The sequence below is a fragment of the Pempheris klunzingeri genome, chromosome 3, assembly GCF_042242105.1.
Source record: "Pempheris klunzingeri isolate RE-2024b chromosome 3, fPemKlu1.hap1, whole genome shotgun sequence".
Classification (NCBI taxonomy): Eukaryota; Metazoa; Chordata; class Actinopteri; order Acropomatiformes; family Pempheridae; genus Pempheris; species Pempheris klunzingeri.
The window spans coordinates 15,583,049-15,608,913 of NC_092014.1; the positions used below are offsets into that span (position 1 = coordinate 15,583,049).

The window sequence follows — 25,865 nt, forward strand, 5'->3', positions numbered from 1 at the left end:
CAAGTAAAATTAAATAACAAAATATAAACATTCATCACAAAATAACTGCTTGAATGCACTGAACATCACAGACCAATAATTTTGTAGTGTGATAGTACATAAAGGTTGTCATTCAGTGCCTAAGTGACAAGGTTTTGTACCTCACATTAACACAGCTGATTTGTAAAGCTAGGACCAATAAACTGTCTGGGCTGATATGTTGGCTGATATTCCAGATGTATCCTATCAATGTATATGTTGGCCATAACGGATATTGCCCTAAATACTAAAGATATGTTTGCAACTGGCAAAAATGTTTAACAATATTATAAAAATCTATGTAATAAAAATATCATTATCAGGCTAAAATGATCCAGTATCAGTGTGACTCTTGTGACTAGCAGGAAATCTATGAAAAAAATTAATTTAGTTTGTGTGGTGTTGCTCTCTTGCCTCAATTAAAATGAAAGCTATTGAAACTCCTTGTTTGAGTAATTAAATCTCAAGGTAATTATCAAAAAGTGAATTTATAAACCTACAAATACTCATGATTAGGTAAACAACAGTGTCAGTAACAGTGAAACAGGTTATAATTCTCACAGGCGGCAACATGTGGTCAGCAGGTGGGTGTATGTGGTGTAACAAACGTGTGATGGTGTTCACTGACCCAATAAGTGTACATTCCAATAAGTAAAAGGCCATATGAAATATTGATTAGTTAATTCTGTGGCATTTTAATGTCCCTCACAGGAATTAGTCACAAACAGCGAGAGGACAGAGTTGACAGAGGTAAATGAGCAAAATTGAATTCATGCTCAATATAAGTAATCCTGTCCTTAAACACACTAATCCTCCCCCCTTACATTGTATTTATATATAGAAAATTAGGATAAACTGTTTTTGATGGAGGAAGAAGGAGAGAGAGGAGGGAGGGAGGGCGATGGGGGGTGGAGGAGAGCCATCATTGCTCTCCGATTCAACATTTGAGCTTCATTTAATTGAAAGTGCTTTTCACTAAGAATGGACCGCTGTAGGAGCATCACGGAGCGTGAAAAGGAAAAGAAAGAACAAAGGCGTGAAAAGCAGAGAATATTTAGGAACAAAAAGTGAGTCAGCCCAGAGAGAGACCTCTGTGGACAAGAGGTTAACAAAAGAAAAGAGACGTAAAAAAAGAAAATAAACAGGAGCTGAGTGACACGATGTGCAGGCGACACAGGTGTGTACATTTCTGACCCACTTCCATGACAAGGAAGGGTCTATGAAAGGAGACGGCCATTTGTGCCCTAGATCCCCAAAAGCACAATGAAATGGCCTTCTTGCCTTTTAATAAACAGCGTCAGGATTTATTGGACGGATGCTTTTATTAAGAAATGCAATAATACTGCTCTTCTGCTTAAAAATAGCGCTACTTTAAAGGTGAAATAGGATGAGAGAAACGGGCTCGCCTCACACGCATGAGAGGCAGCACGAGAGCTAAATGGCCTGCAGAAAAAAGGCTTTCTAGTGAGTTCTACTGGAGGGCTCGGACTGAACGCAAGCAGCCAGGCCACAGACATGAAGACAAATGTCTCGTCAGATCACATGAAAGCAAAATCACAACGAAATATTAATCATCTCGCACATCATATACCAGTGCGGCATTTACATCAGCACAGGGAATTTGAGAGGGAATTTTAACGCAAGAGCACATACACAGTCAAGCAAATAATAAAAAACATCCCTTTTCCTGCAACATTCACACACAAATAAGCCCCTCAGCGCCTCATCCAAAACCACTTGGAGCACATTTTCTCATTATCCTAGCGTTCCTGTCCTCTCTGTCTGGCAGGAAACAATGGATGGCCTCTAGAGCTCTCCACGTGTGGCTGTGTGTGTGTTTGCTTATTTGTGTTAGAGCATGCGAGTGCTTGCGGTGAATGCATGTATTTATGTATGCATGTTTCTGTGTGTGTGTGTGTGTGTGTGTGCCCCATAAGGTCAAGCAGCCCCTAAACAAATTTGAGAGCGTGACTCACTGGGGCCTCCCATCTCCGTCCATCAGCACTGACAGGATGGCACGCTTATCCAGCATGCATAGAGCCCTCTGTGGCCTGTGGCTATATAGGACCACGCAGAGACATATGGCCTTATTATTGCTTCAGTCTCTGGGGGTGAGGGGATGGAATAGGTGGAATTATGTGAGTGAGTGTGTGTGTGTGTGTGTGTGTGTGTGTGTTTGGCTCTTTCCGTGCTCTAGGGTCACCACCAAAATCCACCGATCCAAACTCTCTACCTTTGTTCAGTCAAATGGAGAAAAATGGAATGGATGGTTGGAAAACACACACTCACAACACACCACTTTCAACAACTCATACAGCACGTACACACAAACACACACGGCACAAGAGTGTCCCAGGTGTGTGCCTAAAGGATGATTGAGAGCTAACCCTGTGTCTGATAGCGCCCTTTGGGGACTGAAATATTCATGGCTGTAGAGTTATTGTTATCTCAGTCCTGTGGGTGGTGGAATCCTAGACGTTACGCACAAGCGCCCCTGATATTAAAAACAGAAACATGGGTAAAGACAAATTTACAGTAATACATCAACCTCAACCTGGAGATTAATGCAGTAGTGGCAGGGGAGGTTGCATAATGTTTCCCTAGTTCTTCGCATTCCTCAAATTCAACCTGACAGTGAAAAAAAGCAAAACAAACAAAAATAGAGAAAATGTTAAATATTAGGGAAAACAGTGGGATAAAAGGCAGGCTGGCGCATGGTTTTGTAAGACTGAAATACATAAATAAGGAATGCCATCAGTGATTCAAAGCTTTTATTAGATTAAGCCCCTAAAAGCAGACAAATGTCATGCTATACCAATACATGTGTATGTTTGTATTGTATGTGTGTTTCTGTGTGCTAGCGATAACCCCACTCTTGTTCTTTGGCTCTTTTTACATTAATCCGGTTGTCCCCGAGCATTCAATTAGCTGTGGCATCTCTGATCAATGTGAACAGTATAAGCATGCCCTATGAAGTTAAATGGGGATTAATTATTGAATACCAATGCTCCTGCTTGTTCTGTAATGTGCCAAAAATCAAAACAAGGAGGTTCAAAGGAAGAGGAAAAGGGTGTTTTCTTTTAAGGATGGCTGTGGGTTAAGATAAAGATAAGACAAGATGTTGTTATACGTCTGAGAGCGAATGTCTCAGTTCATTTTGTGTTTTAAGTTTTTATTGGATAATTAAACAAATTCTGGTTCTCCTTAGGGAACGTGTCTGCATTTCCGTGTGTTTTTGTACTCCATGGTGTACTGTGTGTGTGGTCACACACTTGCTGGATTTATTTTGATATTTTCAACTGCGCCTGAAAACCAAACTACACTAGTTTTTTCCGTTATTTTGCCAGCCAGCTCTTTTGGCTGTGACTCATATGAATTAAAAAAAAAAAAAAGATTTCATCTGCTTTTGTTCAGCCAATCTTTTCATATCGTGCATGGCGCCTTCCTCATTTTCTGCACCAAAATACATCTTAAAGCTTATAAAACTAGGTGAACACAGCTAATTGCTTTTTCATTTGCCATGTGTTTTTCAGCAGTGAATATCATCTGTCCTGGACCTGGGCTCAAATTGAGAACAATACCTAATCAAAAGAACTGACTGTTTACTTGAAGCTACAGGTCTAAAAACAGAAATTATGACAAAAAAGCAAACATCTTAATTTTAAGGGAAAATTGGCAGCTTTATCCAAAGCCATTGACCCTTAGTCAAACGACTCTCTACAAAGCCTCACTTCACTGAGTTACTGATGCTTCTCGCATATGTGCAAGCAGTGTACAACAACAATGATGGCCAACTTACCATCAAAATTCCCGGTAATTTCGAAAACAATAGGTCCTTAATTTTATTCTGTGGTAAACAAAAGCAGCTTCTCTTTTCAACCATGGACTCTGTTATATTATCAGCTGTAACTAGCTAGTGTAAGCTAATGCCAACACTTAAACCTTGTAGGTGAAAACTCAATCAACAGCTGACTTTTATTATGTCAGCTGTTGAATATGAAGTGTGTTGTATGGTTTGGATACGTACTATAAAAAAAACATACTTGCACAAAGCACCACAATGGTTAGATTTATGTGTAATTATGTGTGTTATATTTACGAAAAGTATGCTTCGATTTTCCATTTTAAAAAAAGGATTTCAGGATGAGGAATCACTGACGAGAGCTTGGAGCTGCAAGTAAGTGTAAACTTCTCTAAATCAAAGAACAGAACATGGATGCTATTGTTGATAAAGGGTACGTTAATACAGGGTGGAAGTTCGAGACCTGAACTGGTATTTTTTTAAATGTAAACTGTAAACATAGTTAGCAGATGAAATCCCCTCCACACCTTTGGAAAAATGCTCGGTTATTATTGTAGGTAATAAGCTAGTTAGCCTGGCAGGCTAACATTAGCAGCTTACGTTAACGGAGCAGATAAAATCACAGTTAAACCCATTCCTTACTCGTGTTTTTAGTTTTGTAAAGGCTAAAACATTTGGAGATCACTTTTATTAGAGAACCACGTGCAACATTTCAGCATGTAGAGAAATCCAAAGCTTGACCGGTCAGACACGCCTAGCTTCAGCTGGCAAACTATACTATTGATTTGACAAACAATTGTTGCGCACTTTCAGTCGACATTACCAGTATTTGTATTTGTCTATCCCAGCCCCTCTACCCTGTTTTTCCTTAGCATTGACTCACTTCAGTATTTCCTTGGAGTGGCCGGTGTTGGAGCTCTTTTTGTCAGGCGTCCCGAGGCAGCTTGACTTCAGCAGGGTGTGTGGCCCCCGGTCCAGCATCATGGTGGAGGTCGCCGTGGCAATGACAGCCACTGCATCACGTACCCTGGCCTCGATGTTATAGTCCCATTCGTCATATGACACAGAGATAAGCCCTGGGAAAGTGAGAGAGATGGAGTGAGGTGAGAGGAAGGGGAGTATTTCCATAGCGCGAAGAAAAAGAAGTAGAAAGAAACATGAAGAAAGATGAAAAGCGGGGAGAGAGACAGAAAAGTGTGAGAAAGAGAGGGAGCATAGAAATGGGCATGCAGAGGCAGAGTGCAATCAAGAATAGCCGGAGGGGGAAAGATAGACAAAAATGAAAGCATTTTAGAAGAGGCTGAAAAGTGGCAAAACACTTTAAAATTTAAAATTTAATGCAATCATACCTACGATATTTTAATTTGTTCCAAGCCAGCATGGAGCTGTTTATTTTGCTATTAAAAAAACATACAAGTTGAAAACACATGAAAAAAATAGCTGAAAATATGAGCGTTTAAGCTCATTTCGCTATGCTTGGCTTTTCAAGCATGAGGAACTACTGACTATCAGATGTCTGCATCCATTTCTTACACCAATATACAACTGCTTCTTCGGGTCACTTTCTGTGGCTGGTCTGGATTATGTGTCCACATTTGGAACCTAAATCTGGAAATCAGAAAAGGGCAAACCTACATTTTCAGGCAGCCTCAGTGTTGTAACTGGTTTCACACACATGTTAGAGTATGATTTTTTTTCCACCTGCCAAAGAAAATCGGACTACAAGAGTAAATGGTTGAAATAAACTGCTCCAAACATGCTTAGTGAGTGGAGAGGTGCAAGGGAGACCCACTGCAAAATGACAAAAGGGGTCTCTTTCCTGCCTGACCTGATTCCCTGGAAGCTCATCAGTCCACATTTACCTCATATCTGTGTGAGGTATTGCACAATAAGTTGATGCGAAATATCAGATATGACCAAATGAACTCTCAGACAAATTATAAACTCACCTACCTGAGGTCAATAGAAATCAGTCTACACCCCAGTACTGACTGGCACAGCGTAGTGCAACTCCACAAGGAGAACATTTGCATATATGCAAACAAGCCCATCTGTCACTTTGTGCCAACATTTCAGTACTTATTTAGTTTTTTTGAAAAATTACCACATAATAATGTAATACAGACCTATAACACTAAAGCAGAGGAGTTGCTTAAATGAGTTTGAAACTGTCCCCTCTGGTTTTAAATCTGACCCCTGGACCTTTGATTCCCTGATTTAAGATTAGAAAGATTAGATGAGATCAGTAATATACATCCAGCTAAGAAGGGATCCTGTCGATACAGTCCTTCAGTAACATTGTGCATATTGCACATTGGTTAAATTCAACTAATATTTCTATGAATCAGTGATATATTGTACTGATATGCTGACTGATGTCTTATTGCACAGTCAAGGAAACTGTATTCTTCAGTGAATCCAGAAGTGTTATGCTTCAGGGGGCCACGTTATAACTTGAGTTTGAAATGTGACAAAGGTGTCCAAGTCAAACTGGGCTCGTTGAGGTTTGTCCTCTGTGCCTTAAACCACTCTGCCACCGGTGCGCCCCAACATCCATAAAATAATAAGGTGTAATTCTGAGAGGAAAGTAAAACTACCACGAAGAAATGAGGGCATCCTTGGCGGCATCTACATTCTATTTTACCTTGTGTGTTACATGGGTTGGATGTTCGAGGGAATTGTTTGGATTGCTTCACAGTTAAAAAGAAGATGCTGGATGGCATAAAGCATGCATAAATCCCCTGCAAAAATCCAATGATCCGCCCCGCAGATTCACCACGCAAAAGGCTGCAGAGAGGGTAATGGGTTATGGTCTCAGTTTTAACAACTGCTAATAGGGATTGAGAGAGAGGGAGAGGGGTGTGATTAAAACCAAAGCATTTTCATTAATTTGGCAATGGTGACTTAATTTTGGGAATTTGACATGTGGCAATTAATGAGCTTTCCCTCCAAAACCTTAATTAGCAGTATTTTTAAGTCAGCAATGGAATGATACTTTGAGCATATGAAATTTCTATTTAAACCCCGAAGTGGAGAGAGCACCTCCTGCTGATCTGGTTCCACAAAGATATTTTCGGCTGGTCTGAAGTGTTTGGTCATTCTTAATTTGCTCTGGCATTAGCATAATGCAATTTAAACAGTTTCACAAAAAACAAAAACGGACTAAGTTTAAGCCCATTAAGTTATCCACCTTGCCCCCAGGCTCACTGTGGACTGAGAGCCACGTTTCCATTGTAACGATCAGTGGCACCCGCTGACCAGTGGTGCTTGATGACAAAGAAAAGAGTAAAACGTGGCTCATAATTTGTGGTTTGCAAAAAGTGTTGTGGAATGAGCAATGAGACAGTTTCACTTTCCCACAGAAACTATTCTGAGCCTGACTGACTGAGCACTGAGCCCTGCTACTTTAAGAAAAGCATCTCAGCTCTGTTACAGGTCTGCGCTGCATTGAGATCTTTTGCAATTGCCAGTTTTTCTTATAATGTTGTTAATATAACCCAAAATTTGTAGAAAGTTGCAGTAGCTCTATTTATGATAGTCAAGAAACAGAAAGATTTATGCAATGGATTAATGTAGGTGTTATCTGAAGCCTGACTGTTAGTTAGATCTAAGCCATAGTGGCAGTCTGTCTTTGTGAAACCGGCCCATGGTAGGTTTTGTACCTGTAGGGAAGACTGAGGGGACATGATCTGCATCTCCAGCCACAAGCGAGGGCACGATCCACGTGAAGCCATAACCTGTGAGGCCCACAGAATGAGCCACTTCGAAGATAGTGCTAGCCTCCTCTTTTGTGCAGTAGAGCAGAATGACAGGACTCTGCAATTTCTTCAGCTGATTCTGGATCTTGGAGTCTCCATCGTCCACTGACATGTCCAGTAGGAGGACTTCTTCGAGCTCCCAGCCCACAAAGCTGTTCTCGATGGTACTGCGGACCTAGACAGGAAAGGGAGATGTGATTTTAAAAAGTGTAGGCTGCACACAGTGGAGCTGTTAAGAAGAGATACTGGAACAAAATTGACTGAGATGTCTCCTCCTCCGGCTCCCAGATTGCAAAACTGTTCTGTCTTTACACATCTCTTGGGAGTAGGACGCAGTTATCGATTTTTTTAAATGCAACAAGAGAGAGATTAGGTAATCTCTTTTCCCAAATCTTAAGGCTATATCCTCTTACACTCAGTGAAAGTGGTAGTGTCTATTTTATTTTCCTATGGGCACTTGTAATCTCAGAGCACAACACCAAAAGGTTAATAGATTGTGTGCAGCAAGAAGGGATTTTTTAAGATTGTGGATCCTCTAATTTATATATGGCATTTAGATGAAAGAAATATTTTTGTTTCGTGTTTCAGGGTCAGAGAGTCGTAGCTGTTCCTTAAGGGAATCAATTAAAAGGGAGCACAAGTTGAGTAACAGACAGAGCATTGCGTGTAGTATATCCCATTACATCACCCGTTTTTGTCTGTATTGAAAGAAGAAAAGGAAACGTTGAATCCTTTACGCTTACTATTTGCTTGGAAAAGGACAGTAGGATAGAATGAGATTTATGATGCTGGCTGCACAAATATGGACTGTCTCACTATCTCACTGCTTAATTCAATGGGGCTTTGACTTGATCTGTTTTTTACATATGATCAAATATTTTGTAGATATACAGTGGGGACAGTAAACTTAACTAGTTGATATAGACTCTATACATTATATACATTCAACATAAAGCTAATTTGACAACAGTGAAGTGCTCCTCAGAGGAGTATGGGCACTAAATATGCTCATTTATAACCTCCAAATAGATGCTTGATTTATGCTTTTTCTTTTAAACCAGATTGTTACTCTAACTTTGTTCAAAGGAAGGACGGCAATGCTACTAAGAAATATGATTAGCTGACTTTCAAGAACGTTTCATTCTTTTCAGATGTGTGTCTGAAGTTATTCAGGATCTCATACTATCCCCTTTAAAGAGTCTGCTCTCAGTCCTTGAGATAAGGACGCCGAAGCCTCACTGAGTGGCTGCATTCAAAAAGAATGTTCGTCCTTTTCCATTAAAGCAATCAGAAAACGGAACTCCCAACCCACTTATATCAGACTCGGCCAAACCTTATCGTTTTCAAGCGCTTGAAATGATGGCTTAAAACCAGACAATGGCTGCTTTTGTTAGGATCATTACATCAATTGAACATAGTCCTAGCTAAATAAACAAGAAAATAAATAATAAAAATAATTAAAAAGATAAGACACACATCTTAACAAAGGATTAGAAAACAATGTGAAAACTACAGTATTTGTCAGGCCTCCTATAATGGGTCCCCAAAAGACAAAAGCAATAATACCTAATGTGCCTGGGACCCAGAGCGAAAGTAAATCTCTCATTGAAGCCATGGTTCAAAAAGTTTACGGCCATTAGCTGTAGAAGTAATAAGTATCTTGTTGCTTCTGGAGTCATTTTTTAGAAAAGGGATACATTTGTCTTAGCAGATAATATCCTTCGCTATCTCAACTTATTGTGGTTGGTATAGTGGTATATCGTGCATAAAAGTAGTGCATTTGCCTTGGTGATAATGTAACACTCAAAACACACCTACTGCTACATGCCCATGGATAGCTATACCGTATACAGCCCACACTGTGTATTGCACAAAACTGTCTGTAAATGTGTTTATTTACCTTGTTAACAAAGTCTTGGTAGCCAGGGTAGTACGAGGTGACTATGGAGAAGATGTACCAGTCATACTCCTCCATAATGTTCAACATGACGGAGGCCTGCTGCTCGATGGATGGACCAAACTGGAAAAACATGGAGTTGTCGTCCTGGAAACCAGAGACACAGAGCCAATCAGCAAACAAGGTCATGAGTCATGCAGCATGACAGAGAACTGGAAGGTAGGGCACAGATGATTATGGAGCGTGTCCAGCTACTTCAAGCCTCAGGAACAAATATAGTCCTGTTTATAGCTCAGAGTTGTGCATTCTCTGTTTAAGCTCTGTAACTACACTAACACATGTGCGAAAATAAAACCTATTTTAAATGTATGAATTCTATTTATGAGGCTGTAATCAGAGACTTTTACTCCCATGCAATGTGAAAAAAGGTTTTGCCACTAGTTATGAATATTCAAACACAGACAAGGTGACTCATTCATTTTCGAGGAGCCCCACCAAAGCCATGTTTAGTATGCTGCAGAGAGCACGACAGGTAATATGGCCACCTGGTTCAATGATATTGAATGTAGGACATCGATTGCGAGGAAAGACATCTCTGTCAAAACATTTCTCTCCAAGGAGGAAGAAGAGACAAAGAAAGAAAAGATCTTGGAGCTCCAGGAGTTCCAAGAGCTGTCTGGTGCCATGTATCGGTCAGTTAGTCACCCATGTAAAACAGCCAAGCAACTCATCAGAACATGGAAGTGAACATGGAAGTCAAGATGGATTATTCACAAATGTTAGTGACTGCAGGCGACGTGGCGGAGGGGCTGTAATGAGAACATCATGTGAAGGGTCCTCTTTGTGTCCGGAGTGGAATATACTGTTGAAAGGTGAGTAAGATGACTGGAGCTGCTGGGTCATCTTTAAACACTGGCTACTGTTTCACAGTCACCAGGTTAATATATACACATATATATTTGACATTTTCTGTTTTATTAGATAGACAGTAGAGACTGACAGGAGACAGGGGGAGGGGGCGTGACATGCAGCAAAGGCTGCAGGCCAGATTTGAACCCTAGCTGGTGCAGTAAGGACTCAGCCGCAATGGTGCCCGCTCTACCAGGTGAGCTACCTGGGCGCACTCATCAGGTCAATATTTAGATTAATGAGAAATTAGGGAAATATAAAAAGAGTCAAATGAGAACCCTCATAGTTGCATGTTACATAAAGAGCCACAACAGTGTCTACCCTAGCTTAGCATAGTGCTTGGTACCCAGCTTGCCAATCACACTCCAAACTCAGGAGTGTGCAGCTCTGTAAGGCTGCAAATAGGCAAAGTCGGTCTTTGAGCTCAATGCTAATCGCAGCGCACTGTTCACAGTGACAGCTAACATGCACATTAAACAGATTTACCATCTTAGTTTAGTATATTAGCATGCTAACATTTGCTAAATTATGACACGAAGATGGTGCTAATTGCAAATTTAGAGGATCACTAGCGTCATTACAATTTATCCTGAGGAAACATTAATGTGTGAACCAAATTTTATGGCAACCTGTTGAGAAGCTGCCACTGAATTTCCCTCAAAACTACAACTGTGAACCTTATAATGGAACTAGAAGAAAAATCAGGGGATCAAGTTCATCCTCTGGGCATCATGAATGTCTGCACAAAATGTAATGATAATCTACCAAGTGGTTAAGAAATTTCAGTCAGGACAAAAATGGATGAGGGCTGACCGATGCTATTCCTCGAGCAAAGACACTAGAAGGGCTAAATACCCCTAATAACACCCCTAAATCTTATCTATTTATTTATTGTAAATGTATAAATAAGTATGCGAGTAGGTTTTGCTATTGCTATATTGCTATTATGGTTCAAATGTCTGTTAATTAACAGGTCAAACAACACGGTAACCATGCGACCTCACTAGTGACATCATTAGTGAGGACCACAATACATGCATGTCAGTTATCAGTTATCTCTCACTCACTTCACTTGTTTTGAACACTAATTTAAAATAAAAAGCATAAACTCATTCTTTAGTGATTGTTTACATGCCCCCAAGAACAACGTACTCTTGCATGCACTGCTACACTCTGTATGTTTGCAATTTCATGTTCATGCGCTTTCATATACATATGTGAACTACATGTATCCATCCACGTGTGCATCAGTCATACATGTTAGTCATGCAGGAGGCTGAGTGCTCCTCGAGTTCTCTACGTCTACCTCCACATCAAAGCATATCTTCCTCGTCCTTCCCTTTTTTTTACCCACAGAACAGGCATGCTCTGTTACCTTCTTTTGACTGTAATGTGATAATAACACTGATAATAACACTGCAGTGTCAAGTGATGGTAGAAATGAGGGGGGAGTGTGTGTTTGTGTTTGTGTGATTGTGTGTGTGTGTGTGTGTTTGTGTGCGTGTGAGGGCTGAAACCTGATATTTTACTCACATTGACAGTAAATACACAGTTTGCTCTGTTCAGGAGGGTAATAAACGTATTCTCATGTGTAGACAGCAGCTAATGCACCATTCACCGCTAACCTCACACTTACATCGAAATCCAACCTTGTTGAGCATTTTAGCTTCAAAATGCTGCACTTTAAATCAATTGTAAAGATGAGTGCCCCATGTAATTTACCCTTTAACCATGTTCGCTATCCGTCCTTCCATCTGATCACCGCAGTGACACCTCCTCCTGTCTTTAAAGGATGAAGGAACAGAAAGGATGGGATAATAATAATAATACTGTGTCGGCAAATCTGATATAGTTTATTCTTCTGTGTCACAGACCTCCATTGTTGTCCAAAAACCATCGAAAACACATCAATGAGCCACATTGTTGCACTCAATGACATGTTCCTTTATTATGAAGGACATGGGCACTGTAGTTTATTTTGAGTCGACCCCACATACACCATCCTGTTGTTGTAAGCACTGTGTGTTTCAATCCGCAACAGAGAATAGAACCCAGAAAATGTGCTCCTGATTTACTCCTGTTTAAACATTGGCTAAAAATTAAAGTGCCCAGCTGTTTTGGGAAATTATTAAAAAACTAAATTACATATTTATGACCCATTTTAAAGATCTGCGTCTTCAGCAAGAACAAGTTAGCTTTAGGATGGGTGCCATGGATAAGGTAGGCAGGTTGAAAAGAATGAACAGGTGGACTAAGGCATTCTTGGTCTTTTCATTGTAGTATCAAAAATGTCGAATATCATCAGCCTCATCCTTTTAAGGGACACTTGACATTGAAGAAAGGAAAAGTTTTAGTATAGTTTTGTTTTTTCAGACACATTTCTTGGTTACTGCCTCCACTCAATTGTGGTATGGAGGGCTTTAGCTTGTCATGCTCTTAGCACTAAAAAGTTACATTAAAATATTCAAGAGCAACATCTCTTGCCAGGAAAAAAATGTCGTGGTTAATTAACAGAACATACTGTCAACAGTTAGCATGCTTAGAGCAACTAAGCATTTAAAAATTATGGGATGAAATTCCCTCCATCTCCACTGTATTTGAGAGGCAGCAGAAATCAAAGAGAAAAATATCTGAAAAACTAACAAAACTATCTGCATGTCCAGATTACACCAGAGCCAATTTGTTAAAGATGATTTTTTTCTTTTATTTGTGTCAACTGACTTTCCTCAGATTGACTTGATACATTTTATCTCTTTAACATGTCGAGGTAGAGTAGTATCTCTCCGCTGTTGTGGATCTTGCTTTTTTCATTTCCTTTCACTTACTCACTCACTCAGTATCCATTTCTTCAACCCCTTACACTCCCTCTTTGTCTCGTTATCACTCTCTCCTGATTCTGTCTTTCTGAAAGTGGTCTACGAGAGGTGTAATCATTTGTGAGACCAAACCTGCCACTCAGAGGGATCGTGAGGGCACTACTTACTTCATTCTCTCCTTCTTAGATTACAGCTAATCATCATCTCATTCTCCTTTCTCTTTCATATCCTAATCACCCCAGTTTAATTTCTGGCCTTTATTCACATGGTATTAGTGTCAGGTTTTTTTTTTTATCCCTCTCTTTTTCTCTTGACCCCACCCTTACCATATCTTTTTCCTCTTTGTCCTCTGTTTTTACATAATGTCCTGCAGCTCCATTAGTTCATATCACAGAGGTGCGAAGTGTCCTGCGGGGCGCAGTCTGTGTGTGTTATTACCATAACCGCCCGCTTGCCTGCATCCCTACCTGCTTTTTTTTTCCTTGCCTGTCATTTCGCATCATACACTACTCAACCAAGTGTCCATGAAGGAGGTTTGTCACTTAATTCTCAGTTTTTGTGTCTTGCTTTGTATGAGATGTCACTATCTGTGAGGTGGGTTACATAGTGTAATTTATACTGCCAGACTTGGTCAGACGGGGTTTGAAATGACTGGGGGAACCACACGTTGGACAAGTATGAAAATGTTTCTCTAGCTAAAATATAAAAAAGACTTTTTAAAAATATATTGCAACAAAAAAGCAACACTCACATGTGTTGAAGATGCTTTTCACAAAAACCTTTGGTGAAAGGATGGCTGGTTAAGTTAAACTAATTTCATCAATAAAGCAAAAGATCTCCTGCAGAAAGGATTGGTAGAATAGATTGCTTTTTCTCTCTTTTTTTCTTTTTAGTTTACAGTCCAGGTAAATACCATAAAGACTTGTATCCATTTTGTCTTAAAGAAAATCATGTAAATCCAGGATAAAAGATTCAAAAAAGAGTCTCATATTCCACTAATACACTTTCAAAACTCCTTTTATCTGTAGCAGGTCATGACACCTTAATGTATTACTGTTAGTTTAGTCTTTGTTTCTTTATATCTTTAATCACACCTCCCCTTGCATCTTCCCACTGTGTCTTTTTCATCCTGAGTCACATCAAACACAGCTTTGGTGTTTCAGCCTTAGCACAGGCATCTCAAAATAGTCTAGGTGTAGTGGCACTGAATCTGTAACAGTTAGTTGTGTGAATTATCCCCCCCAAAAAAAGGCTGGCGGAGGAGTGAATCACTCGGGAGGCTTTTTTCAACCCTTGTGCAGATATGGCACCGGAGACCTAGCTTAGTAACACAAACCTGTGTCTCATTCCTGCTCCCTGAGGCGCTGCACCGCCTAACATGAGAGTATAACCTCCAGTTAAGACAGTGACTCCACACTCTCAGCGAACTCACTGGAGGCCCAGTGGATGACTGAAATACACAGTATGTTAATGCACACACTCATCCATGTACATAAAACTAAAGAAATTGCAGTTTTTTTTTTACAGATTGATCCCCACAGTGCTGACGTCTCTCTGTCTCAGTGTCATATATTAATGAAACATGTCTTCCAGTGAAGCGTCAGCGACTGTTGCATGATTTAAACCCATTAAGACAGTGAGCCTTGGACGCGTCTGATGTCGCTCAGATTGTCATGGACACTTCTTTGGAGCCGTAGTCGGCGCTGAGCCTGCCTCTGCGGCTGCAGCTGCTGCGTCAGTGCGCAGCACTGTACGAGAGCTGAGGGGAGTGAGCCTCAAGCTGAAAGGATTTGGCAACTCATCTCCATGTCATGCCAATGAAAGCCTGTCTCCAATTAGATTTGCAGAGGAAGAGCGACATATCGGCCCACTGCTCAACAAGCCCTGGTGGGAGAGGATTGGAGGGTAGAGAGAGACGGAGCGAGAGAGGAACAGGGAGAAAGATAGAGAGAGAGAGAGAGAGAGAGAGAGGCAGACAAAGAAGAAAGAGAGAGAGAGAGGGGGGTGGCAGTTAAGGCTGAGAGAGATAGAGAGGAGTTTCGCTTGAGAAAACAAGCAAACCCTTAGAACTCACAGAGACAGGGACTCACAAACATTCACATACAACCACACATACACACACAACCGCACACACACACACACACAAAAAAACACACAAAAGTGGCAGTGTACACATCGTTCCCTCCAACACTCAGCTTTTTCCACTTCATCACACTCGTCTTTCTCCACCTTTCATCTTCCTCCCTCAGTCTATCTCCCCTCCTCACAGTCTGAGCGCTGCCGCTGCTGCTGTCAATCCTCCTCAGTTTGAGCACAACGTGCTACATCATCATATTTCTAATCAAACACACACAGTGTGTTAATTAATCTCATATTCGGCTGTTTAATTATCAATGACCCTATTTCGACGTCTCTTTCACAGCTTCATTCAGTACACTTCATTTTAAACATCCCATAATGTTCTGATTGAATTACTCTTGCTATTTTTGTCGAGGAAATGATTTCAGAGGCGCTGAAATATAATTCACTCCCACAGCAGCCAGTGGAGCGGGGATGATGATGCTTTCTATATAGGACGATCTTCTGGATACGCGGCTGCTTTTTAGAACATTAAATGTGGTGAACAACAACAAAGACAGAATAGAAAGACAATATAGTAACTCTTTATCACTGAGGTTGGTGTCCAGAACAAAAAAAAAAGTGCAGTGCCATGTAAAAGTAATATCTTTTTTTTTTTTATTCAGCATCATTCATGCTAAAATCTTTTGCTGATTTTGTGATGAATGTGTAAACATATTGTAATAGATTACTTTAATGGTTTGCTTCTTGTAACACACTTGTCATTTACATGTGAAAGAGGAAAGAAATTATGATATATCAATATTACCAATGGAAGTGACCTTAACTAATAAGCCATATTGTGAAGTGGAAATGTCTCTGTTGCATGTAACAGCGTGCGTTACAAACTGTTTGGGCACCTTTACAGACGTACCTGAAGTCATTTGGCAGCAACTCCATGTGACACAACAAGACATCCCAAACATCCCAGGATGCACCCTGCACATCTCTATAGGATCTAACAGAAGCCACACGGCTTGTTGATCTGTCTACACACACGCACGCACACACGCACACAAACATGCAAACTACCCAGAATCAAAAAGTCAATGCTTGCAGAGATGTTTGTGAAAAGTATCATATATTCACACAACTTTATCATTTCAAATTTATAAATATGATTAAACACAGTCAGAACTGGTAAATAAATGTGTTCATACATACATACACAGACACACACACACACACACACACAAATATAGCCATGTACCTCCAGAGAGGAAAATGAGATTTGAAGCAAGCCTCTACCAGTTTGCACAACAAAAATAGCGCTCTACAGCTGCAGCAGAGTTCTCAATGTTTGGGTCTGATACTAAATTTAGACCCAAATTATTACTGAAAAAATATTTTCTAACATTATTTATAATGTCCTGCCTTTGTTTCCACTGTCAGGTACTGTGGGCTCAACAAAAAATATGTTGGCAAATAAATACCCACAAAAATAGTTAAAGACCATCAAAATGTAAAATGTTTCAACGGAAACAGATGATTGGGGTTAAATCTGAACTGCATGAAATTAGATGAATTGTATTTAAAACCTCTATTTACAACAATGGGCTGGAAAGTGTATCATGACCTAGTGTATACAGTAGTAATTATAGGTTGGTTCTCTCAGTAGTGACTGGAGGGCAGCTTTCTATCTTCCTCCTCACCTACTGACTAAAGCTCACAAATCAAATCATGCAAATGATGTACTAGCTACTTATAGTAGACTCACTGCTTCAGTTCCCTGCAGAAAGCTGTTATTGGTTAAAAGCAGCTTACCTCCACCTAACGATGCTGGCTGCAACATATTTGCATATTTGGTTATATGGCTCATAATAGTTTTTTTGGTTCTTTTGAGCACTTACATCAGCTAGAATTACTCCTTGATCAATACTTTGGTCCATTTTAATATAGATGCTCATTCTCATCCCACAGCATGAAAGATTTGTAATGACTCTGACCTTTCCTCTCAAAAACACCATCAGGCCAAAGTTTTCTCTTAAAAACAAGACATGTGAAGATCTGATGGGAAAACTGTCGTTCAATTTGTTGAGAATATATACAATAATACTGAGTGCAAAATGTTAACTGTGCATGAAATATATTTGTGAAATCAGGAAGATACCATGAAATTTGCAAATCATGTTCATGCTCCAGAGAAGATGAACCATTTTGAGTTTTATCTCCTCCGTTATCGACGGGAGAATGAACTTTAGATTCTTTGCTCCACTAGAAAGAATAACAAGACTTTCCATATGTTGGTCAAAGTGCTTTCTTATACTGATGATGCACTGTAGTAAATATTTCAACCTTTAGTGGTATTATCAGTAATATTACTAATATAACCTCTAGCAGTCTTGTTTAAGTCACTTTCTTAAACATTTAGCAACAAACCAGTTATAGTATTGGCTCACCACAAACTATCTGACAGCTAACAGCTATGCCGCATGTTCACATGCTGTCTAGATGAGTCAACTTTATCTTGACTTATTGAGTCAATATGACACTTGGTAACAATGACATCATCTGCAAATCTCACAGGCTCAATCACAGACTGGGGAAATGAACAAGGCTGAGCGCCACACGACTTATACTTCGCTAAGCAAGCAGCGTTGGCGCACTGCTGACAGACTTGGAGGAGGCGGCGGCATTCAGTCGTCACTCAGGAAATAAAGGGCCCTTGTGTGGCTCTCTTGAAGGTTTTAAGTTCTTACTTCACATTTCAAATTGTCACTTAAAGAGCCAATTAGTCAATTAATGTGTCCAATACTCTCATTTATCCTCCTGTTATGGAGTGAAAATATGCCTGGAGGCCTGCTGGAGGACTTGTACTGTACCTTTGTTTAATCAGACTGCTGCTGTTGAGCACAATTGAAAAGGGACACCTGACAAACAGCTCTGGTAGGAGTTTGTCCTACACTACCAGCAACAAACGTAACCATCCAACTGACTTCTCATGACTTGTGATTAATATGAAATATTCAAGATAGTTTGTGTCTTACAGTGTGTATCAAGCTGCAACTACTTTGATAATGAATTCATCTCTTCATCAATTTCTCAATGAATCAAGTAATTGTTCTATAAAACCCCCAAATATTCAATGTACTCTCACAGAAGTCAAAGAAAATCAGCAAATAGTCACATTTCAGACCTGTTTTCTGTTGATTCGCTAATCATATACTTAATTGGTTAACTGTTTAAGCTCTATAGACATATATTTGAGATATTGCACATTAGTATTAGATTTTTTTCAAAATGTTTCCTTGTCTCACTGTCAGCCGGATGTGATAAAGTCAGAATCAGAATCCATTCAAACACCAGAGGGTTTCTATTATCTCCTTTAAAAGACTCATGTCTTCAATTCCGCACTACTAGCTAGTGAAACATAATCATCAACTGAATGTCTAATCAGAGCAAATTAATCTTTGTCTCACAAACACATTCAATCTCATACAAACACATACACGCACAGGCATAGGCTTGCAATGCCCAGCAATCTCACACACACACACACACACACACACACACACACACACAGCCTTCTCCCCTTTTCCATCACTATCGCCACTGTGTGCACCACGAGGAGGATACAATTAATTGTCTGATTCAATCTCCCACTGTTACATCTGACGCTCCGGCAGCACTCACGTCATGTCAGTCAAGCCCAAAGCCTAACACAGAGTGTGGCATACATGAAGACGAGAACAAAAAATGAAATCTAGTCTGCAGAGCAACTGGTAAGTAACAGATGTGAAACAGATCAAAGTAATAAAAAGAACAGAAGAGAGAGGTAAGAATTTAAATCTATTAGCTACATTAAAAAAAATCACTGCTTAAAAAACTAACATGAGGACACTTGTCAGAAACAGGAAGCGGAGGAGTGAGACAACGAGGGTAGGAGGTGGGTAGAGAGACAGTCAATTTAGAATCACCTTTGGCCCTGCAAGTTAATGGAAAGCTCCATCACGAGGAGTTGATTAAGCTCGTTAACACAGCAGAGAACGCAGGTAATTAATCACTGACACATGGGAGCTCTGCATGCTGATTGGGCCGGATCCCACCAATCCAAACGAGCACGAGGCCCAATTACCTGACCCCTGCTGCCACATGACCTAGCCAACCAACGGAGGGGGGGTGGAGGGGGTTAGACAAAGAGAAGAAAGGAAAAAGAGGGATATAACCAAGCCTGGATAGAGACAATTAGATTGAATATTGATAAAACTTTGTTTTGCTGTCAGATAAATCCTTAAAGTAAACAGAGCTGTATTTTCTGTTGATTTTACACTTGGAGCAATTACTTGAATGTGTTTTTCATCCTCACAGGCTTCCTATGAGGGTATACACAGCAAAGATTGACCCGAGCATCGAAACCACCGAATCCTACATTTCCCATAATGCAACAAATAGCGCTGGCATGGCATCGTCATGGTAATTTACTTAAGACAGGCAGAACTGCACAGCTATCAGAGTGAAGCAGCTGTTGGCGATGAAATTCTTTGCTGTCAGGCTTACTCCAACAATGATAATATGAATATGTATAAAAAGAAAATCATGGAAGTAAGTTACTCTCACATGTCAGACGACTGAGTCGGATGAGTGAGCAAGCCTGCACGAAACACACACACACACACACACACACACACACAATCCCTGTATCCCTGTCCTGTAACTGCAGGTATTTCGTAAATATGGATGGATTCAGTGGTACCGTTTTGGATCTAGTTCCAAGCTGGTATAATACCTGAAGTTGTTTAGATAAGATATAAGATATTCCTTTATTAGTCCCAAGACGGGGAAATTTACAATTTTGCTCAGTAGCCAACGAACCCTTCATTCACAGTCTCTGTTAGATCGTCTCTTTTGCCTTTTTGTGACGCTAAAGGCAAAAGATGGTGACATAGAGAATTGTTGTTAACTCAGCAACACGGACTGACTGACTGACGAAGGTCAATCTATACTTAAACGTTCTGGATATAGGGGAATAAGGTTGACATGAATGTGATGTCGCACTGGATGGAGTGAGTGCTGTGTATATATGTACATTCACAACACAGTGTTATTTGATAGCAGGTAAACGCAGCATCAACAGAAAATCAGAAAACTAAGAACTAAGCTTCAAATCAAACTATGAAGAAACAGTTAATGGGAAGTTAGGGAGGAAATGCCAGCCTCTACTATGAGCCTGTTTCACATAGAGGTAAGGCTCTCTCTGCATTCAAGATGAATAAAGGCCATTTTTTTGAGAATGTGCGGTATGTGCAGTAAGAAATTTGTGTTGTGCTATAACCCAAGGGTGCGAACATTGTTGAAAATTGGAAAAAGAAGTAGGATTATGTATAAACTCAAGCAGTAAAAGTGAACCAAGGACAAACGCTCTCCACTGCACACTGCAGTGCATTGCCACATGTTCTTTAGCTGATCTACAGGTGTAGGAGCTCTATGTCAGCCTTTAACTGTGTCAAATCGCACATTTGCCCTCTCTCCTCCCCCTGCCTCTCCCTCCCTCTTCCGTCCATCTTCATCCATACGCCCTGCCTTTTCAGCTCTGCTTTCCTCTCTAACAAGCACACAGGGTGAGAGTGCAGGCTGGAGTCAAGCGAGGCGTGCGATGAGAGACATGCGGTTCAAAACCTTGTCATGACGCGCTTTTCTTCGCCACGTCTTGACTCCGTTTCCCTTTCTGTGTCTCCTCACCCCCTCCGCTTCCCCAGAAGCATTACTCACATTTGTCCTCAACTTTAAGATATTCACCAGCAACTGGGGAATGAGGGTGATTTTCTCCACGTGCTCATTTGTACCCCAATAACTCCGGTCTCCTCTGTCTCTATTTTTCTCCCAATCTGTTGCATTTTTTCTCTAGCCTCTTTTTCTGTAACTCTTTATCTCTGTATGCCTGTATCTCCTTTTCTCCTCCCATTATCGCGCATGCAGTTAAATCAGATAGGCTGGATAAGTGTGGCAGCATGGTTACACAGATACCAGAGGCATCAGAGAGAGCAAAAATCAATCACTTCTCCCCTTCCCTTTCATCAGCTATCTCTCTCCCTCTCTGCCTTTGTAGCCCTCCCTTCCTCCTTCAATCTTCCCGCTCTTCTGTTCACAGCATCCTCCTCGTCATCATTATCTTCTGAATGTCATTCAACGCTTCCTTCCTATTTCAATATGTTGCTTTTGATTATAAAACCAAGTCCCCTCATCCTCCAAAAAAGATGCCCTCCCTCCTCGTTTTTGTTTTTTTTTTCTTGGAGAGCACAGATGCCAACCCATCTCCCCTCCATTTCCTCCATTTGTGGTGCGCGTCTCCTTTAACAGCACGAGACTTTTTGACTGACAGCAGCTGGCCTGTCAAAGTCGGGGAAGTCAGGAAGAAGAGGACTAGGAAGCGAAAAGCGAAGGAGAGACACACGGGGAAGGAAGGAGTGAGGAATAGAGAAAGACATTTCTAATTCAAAGAGACATGCAGTGTTTCCGTGGCAACTCGGTTTCCATAGAAACGGTCTTGCTAAAGATGCCATTAGTGTGAATAAAATACCTACTTAGACTCTACTGCACTGTATGCACAAAAAAATATAGGAACATATCCTTTCAAGACTGCGTTTGCAGTTACACATGAGCAAAGGCACACATGAGCGCATTCCTGCACAGCACACAGTTTTATCTGCTGACACACCTGAGGTCAGTTATAATAGCTCAATTACAGGCCATTTATGTTGGTAGCTCAATTACAGGTTTGGCCCTTTGGGGAAGAGAGGTGACAAATTGTCTCTCTAATATCATCAGCTGTACTTGTAGCTTTAGTGCTGACTTTTGTTGTGACTTCTCTTCTCAAATTACTCCCTTCAGATTAGGCTGCAGGGGCCAAATTCTCCATATATTTCTCATCCACGATGACAGTCTGCAGGCTGGGACCACCCACTCATCTGCACACACACACACACACACACATACATATATACTATATATAACTAACACAAGCTAACCTGAGCTGACAGAAGGGGACTGTATATAAAGTCCTACTTGCTGTATGTGCTGTATGCGCTGCATGTGCGAGCCATGCGTTGATGTTCCTCTCTGACCATCTCTGCTGTTTTGTGGTAGACGTCCAATGATTCAACATAATGAGGTCTCATCACAACAACTCAGAGTTATGTCACTGCTCCATCAGAGCAAAACGTCCCTGAACACCACCACACACCCCCTTAGGCACTGTAAGATACTATGAAGAGCAGCAACTAACGATTTTTTTCAAAAGATATTCCGTTTACAACAAAAAGCATTACAGCCTGACAACTGAGAAGCTGGAACCAAAGTATGTTTGCCATTTTTGTTTAAAGAATTACTTGCTTCAACCAACAAGTATTTCCATTATTTATTCATCTGCCAAGTAGTTTCTCTACTGATCAACTAAGTGACTAATTAGTCTATGAAATTTCAAAATGTCTCCATGTCTAAGGGAATACTATATTTTGGCTCAATTGATAATTATTCATTCTGATTACCAAGCCAGATAGAAGGAAACTGAGGGAAACCTGTCCGGAGTAGTTCCAATACAAGCACGATTAGGAGACAAAAGACTTATTGAAGACCTGATGGAATTGGGATTAACTTGTCCCTTAAAATGTGCTTACATATTATTACGAAGAATGGTTGGTTTGAGGAGACAAAGATTCTGAGATGGTGCACTCATGATCTTGATTTCACACCAAACAGATCTGATGCAAGCTATAAAAGATGGATTAATCAGGGCCTCTCCTCGTACTGGACTTTTATTAACCAAGGGGTGCTGAATGATTTTCAGACAGCGAAGACTCTACATGGTTTAAATTACAGTGATTTCTCCAGATTCCTTCAGCTATCACTAACAGTACAATGTTTGCTTGTCAAAAGGTGTTTGAAAATTGCCTATTAAAAGTTTTTATTAGTGCCTATAGTATGAATTTGGATAAAGTCATTTCAAGACTTTATGAGGGACTTCAAGATGTTTCACCTGCAAGTACCTCCTGCATGAAACAGAAATGGGAAAAGGAAACTAATATTTGTATCTCAGGAGAGGTCTGGACTAAGTACTGTGAATTCCAATGGAAGATAACAAGCTCAACGTCCTGGAGAGTTTTTGGCTGGAGGAGCATTAGCAGATATTTTATTACACCTGTTCAGTCGTCTCATCATGCAGGCTCTTTCAGCTGCAGGAGAAATTGTGGATCCCAGGAAGCAAACCACTACCACCTGTTTTGGACTTCACACTTTTTGGTGTAAGATTAATACAGAATTAGATAGTTTATTTGGGACAAAAGTCATTTTTAATTGGGATCAATTTCTTTTTGGTCCTCTATATTTAACATCTGCAAATAGTAAAACAAAATACTTATTTTGAATACTCAGTACCGCTGCTAGAAAAGCAATAACAAGGAAATGACTCAAATCTTTTACCCCATCCAGAGAAGATTGGTATGACGTGATTTATGACATTTTTATAATGGAAAGGATCGCTTGAGGCTCCAGAAAGTTACATTTGAGGAAAACTGGAACAAAAAGGAAATCTTTGATCTCTGTGAGATGCCCTTCTTTTGTTTAAATATTTATAGTATGTGATATTTTCTTACTATATTATATATTGTGCTTACTATACCACCTCATGTTTTTTTCGTGTGTCATATACAGTACTAGTACTTAATAAGTAGAAAATATTGATCACTTGGTTCATTCAAGAGACAAACTGCAGTCCCTTTTTTTGTAAACTGTTATTGTCAAGTGTTTCATAATAAAGGAGAATAAAAACATTTTTAAAAAATTTTAAAATGTAAAATCTATGTAAATTAACTAGTCTTCCATGCCCATGGTGTTTTAAAGTTACCAAACAACAGTCCAAAACCTAAAGATATTCCATTTACTATCACATATGACAAAGAAAAGCATCAAATCCTCTCATGTGAGAGGCTGAGACATGGGAATGTTTGGCATTTTTGCTTGCAAATTGGCTCAAACGATTAATCAAATTCTTACAGTCATCTTACAACGATGTGTGCTGCTGTGACAATCTCATTAACAGCAGTCATCATTCTTGTGGCCAGTTTTCTGTTGCTGTTTCATGAATGCAGATACAGTAGGTTGCTAACTACGCAGGCAGATGAAATGCCCTTTCTTAAACAAACTCGCTGATTGCTTGATTGTTCCTCCGAATGTGGGAAAACAACTGACAGCTGTCACCACAACATCAGGCCTCTTTGAATCCCTGAACAAATTTGTGATGTAGGTTGTGATTCAGACACCTGGCACAATGCTGTCTGCAGCGTTTGGCTATGTTCATTTCATGCAAAACTGTGTTAGTCTTTCTGGTACATCTGACTGCTCTTCAGGGACAGGAAAAAATTTCTTCCATTTGATGTTGGCTTTTCAAATGCAAAATTAGCTGACTTTAGAGAGGTAAAACCTACAAGAGTCTTCTTTGTGTGAAACTGTAGCAGGTCACACATCCTCTGTATCAGTGATCAACACATTTAGCTTTGTAATCTCCCTGTGATGTTTATCACCAACGGTGCTGTTTAAATATGCAGCAGACATGAGCTTCCTCCTTTTGAAATTGCCAACCAATTGCACAGATCTACTTGCTATTTCCTAGGATTTGATGTAAAGGAGGCCTGGCTTTGCAGAGCTACTGCTGAACTCGCTGTATTGTGTGACAGAAGAGAGGAAATGTATGTATCACCTGCTGTATAATAGCTGCAGTATCATTTTCAATGTATTGTGGCCACTCATTCATTGATGGAGGATGACTCATATTCATATCCTTACCCGGTTTACACTTGCATTTTCTCCCAGTGCGCCAAAAATGCAAAAAATGTCAAATGACTTTTCATTTTTCTCAACTTATATACAAGCAGTGTCTTTGAAGGGTGAGAATTGTAAGCTTTGAGCTGGTGCTTGCCAGAGAGCGCAGGCTTACTTTGATGCATAACAGAGGAGGAAAAAAAGGGAGAGAGGGAGATTAGAGAGAAAAGCAGAGGAAGAGAGAGATGTGGTATAAAGATAGAGAGGAAGAGCAAAACGGAGGGAGGGACGGTGAGGAACCCACAGAAACAGTGGGGAAATTAGAGAAAGACAGCGAGGACAAGTAAAAGAGAGAGAGACAGCCTATTTACAGTAAAGCTGAACATTTTGAGTCTGGCACTCCTCACCAGTGTGTGTGTTGAATAAACAGGACTGTGTGTGATAACACTCTGCAGGGGCTAACAGCTGCAGTGTCACATCAACTCCTGCCTTGGCCCTGGTATTATCAGTCTCACCTAGTGCACACTCATACAACAAGCTATCCCGGCTCTTCACAGCTACGGCTCTCTCAAAAGGTGCTGTGTGATAAGATGAAAATAAAAATCTGACTACCTCTTCATCATCTCCATCATGGCTCTCATAAGACCTATTTAATGGTAGAGTACCTCTGCAGCAGCTGACACTAACTGTATTTCAGGCTTTTCGTGCACTTGCAAATCCTTTGTACTAAAAATAGAAAGTACCCCCCAGGGTTGAGAACCATTGATATTTACTACATGAGGTATCATGTGGTA

General features: G+C 40.3%; 2 protein-coding genes across 2 annotated transcripts in view; one reads left to right on the forward strand and one right to left on the reverse strand.

The window, feature by feature from the left end:
- The window catches only part of emp1 (epithelial membrane protein 1), a 124,902-nt gene that overhangs the window by 57,055 nt on the left and 41,982 nt on the right, over nt 1–25,865 (forward strand). The window lies entirely within an intron of this gene.
- The window catches only part of grin2bb (glutamate receptor, ionotropic, N-methyl D-aspartate 2B, genome duplicate b), a 67,359-nt gene that overhangs the window by 30,251 nt on the left and 11,243 nt on the right, over nt 1–25,865 (reverse strand). The window contains exons 2-4 of the mRNA XM_070827613.1: nt 9,479–9,622; nt 7,483–7,753; nt 4,704–4,896 (exon numbers count right to left, since the gene is read on the reverse strand). Of these exons, the coding sequence (XP_070683714.1) occupies nt 4,704–4,896; nt 7,483–7,753; nt 9,479–9,622 (608 nt within the window). The remainder of the gene's footprint in view (nt 1–4,703; nt 4,897–7,482; nt 7,754–9,478; nt 9,623–25,865) is intronic.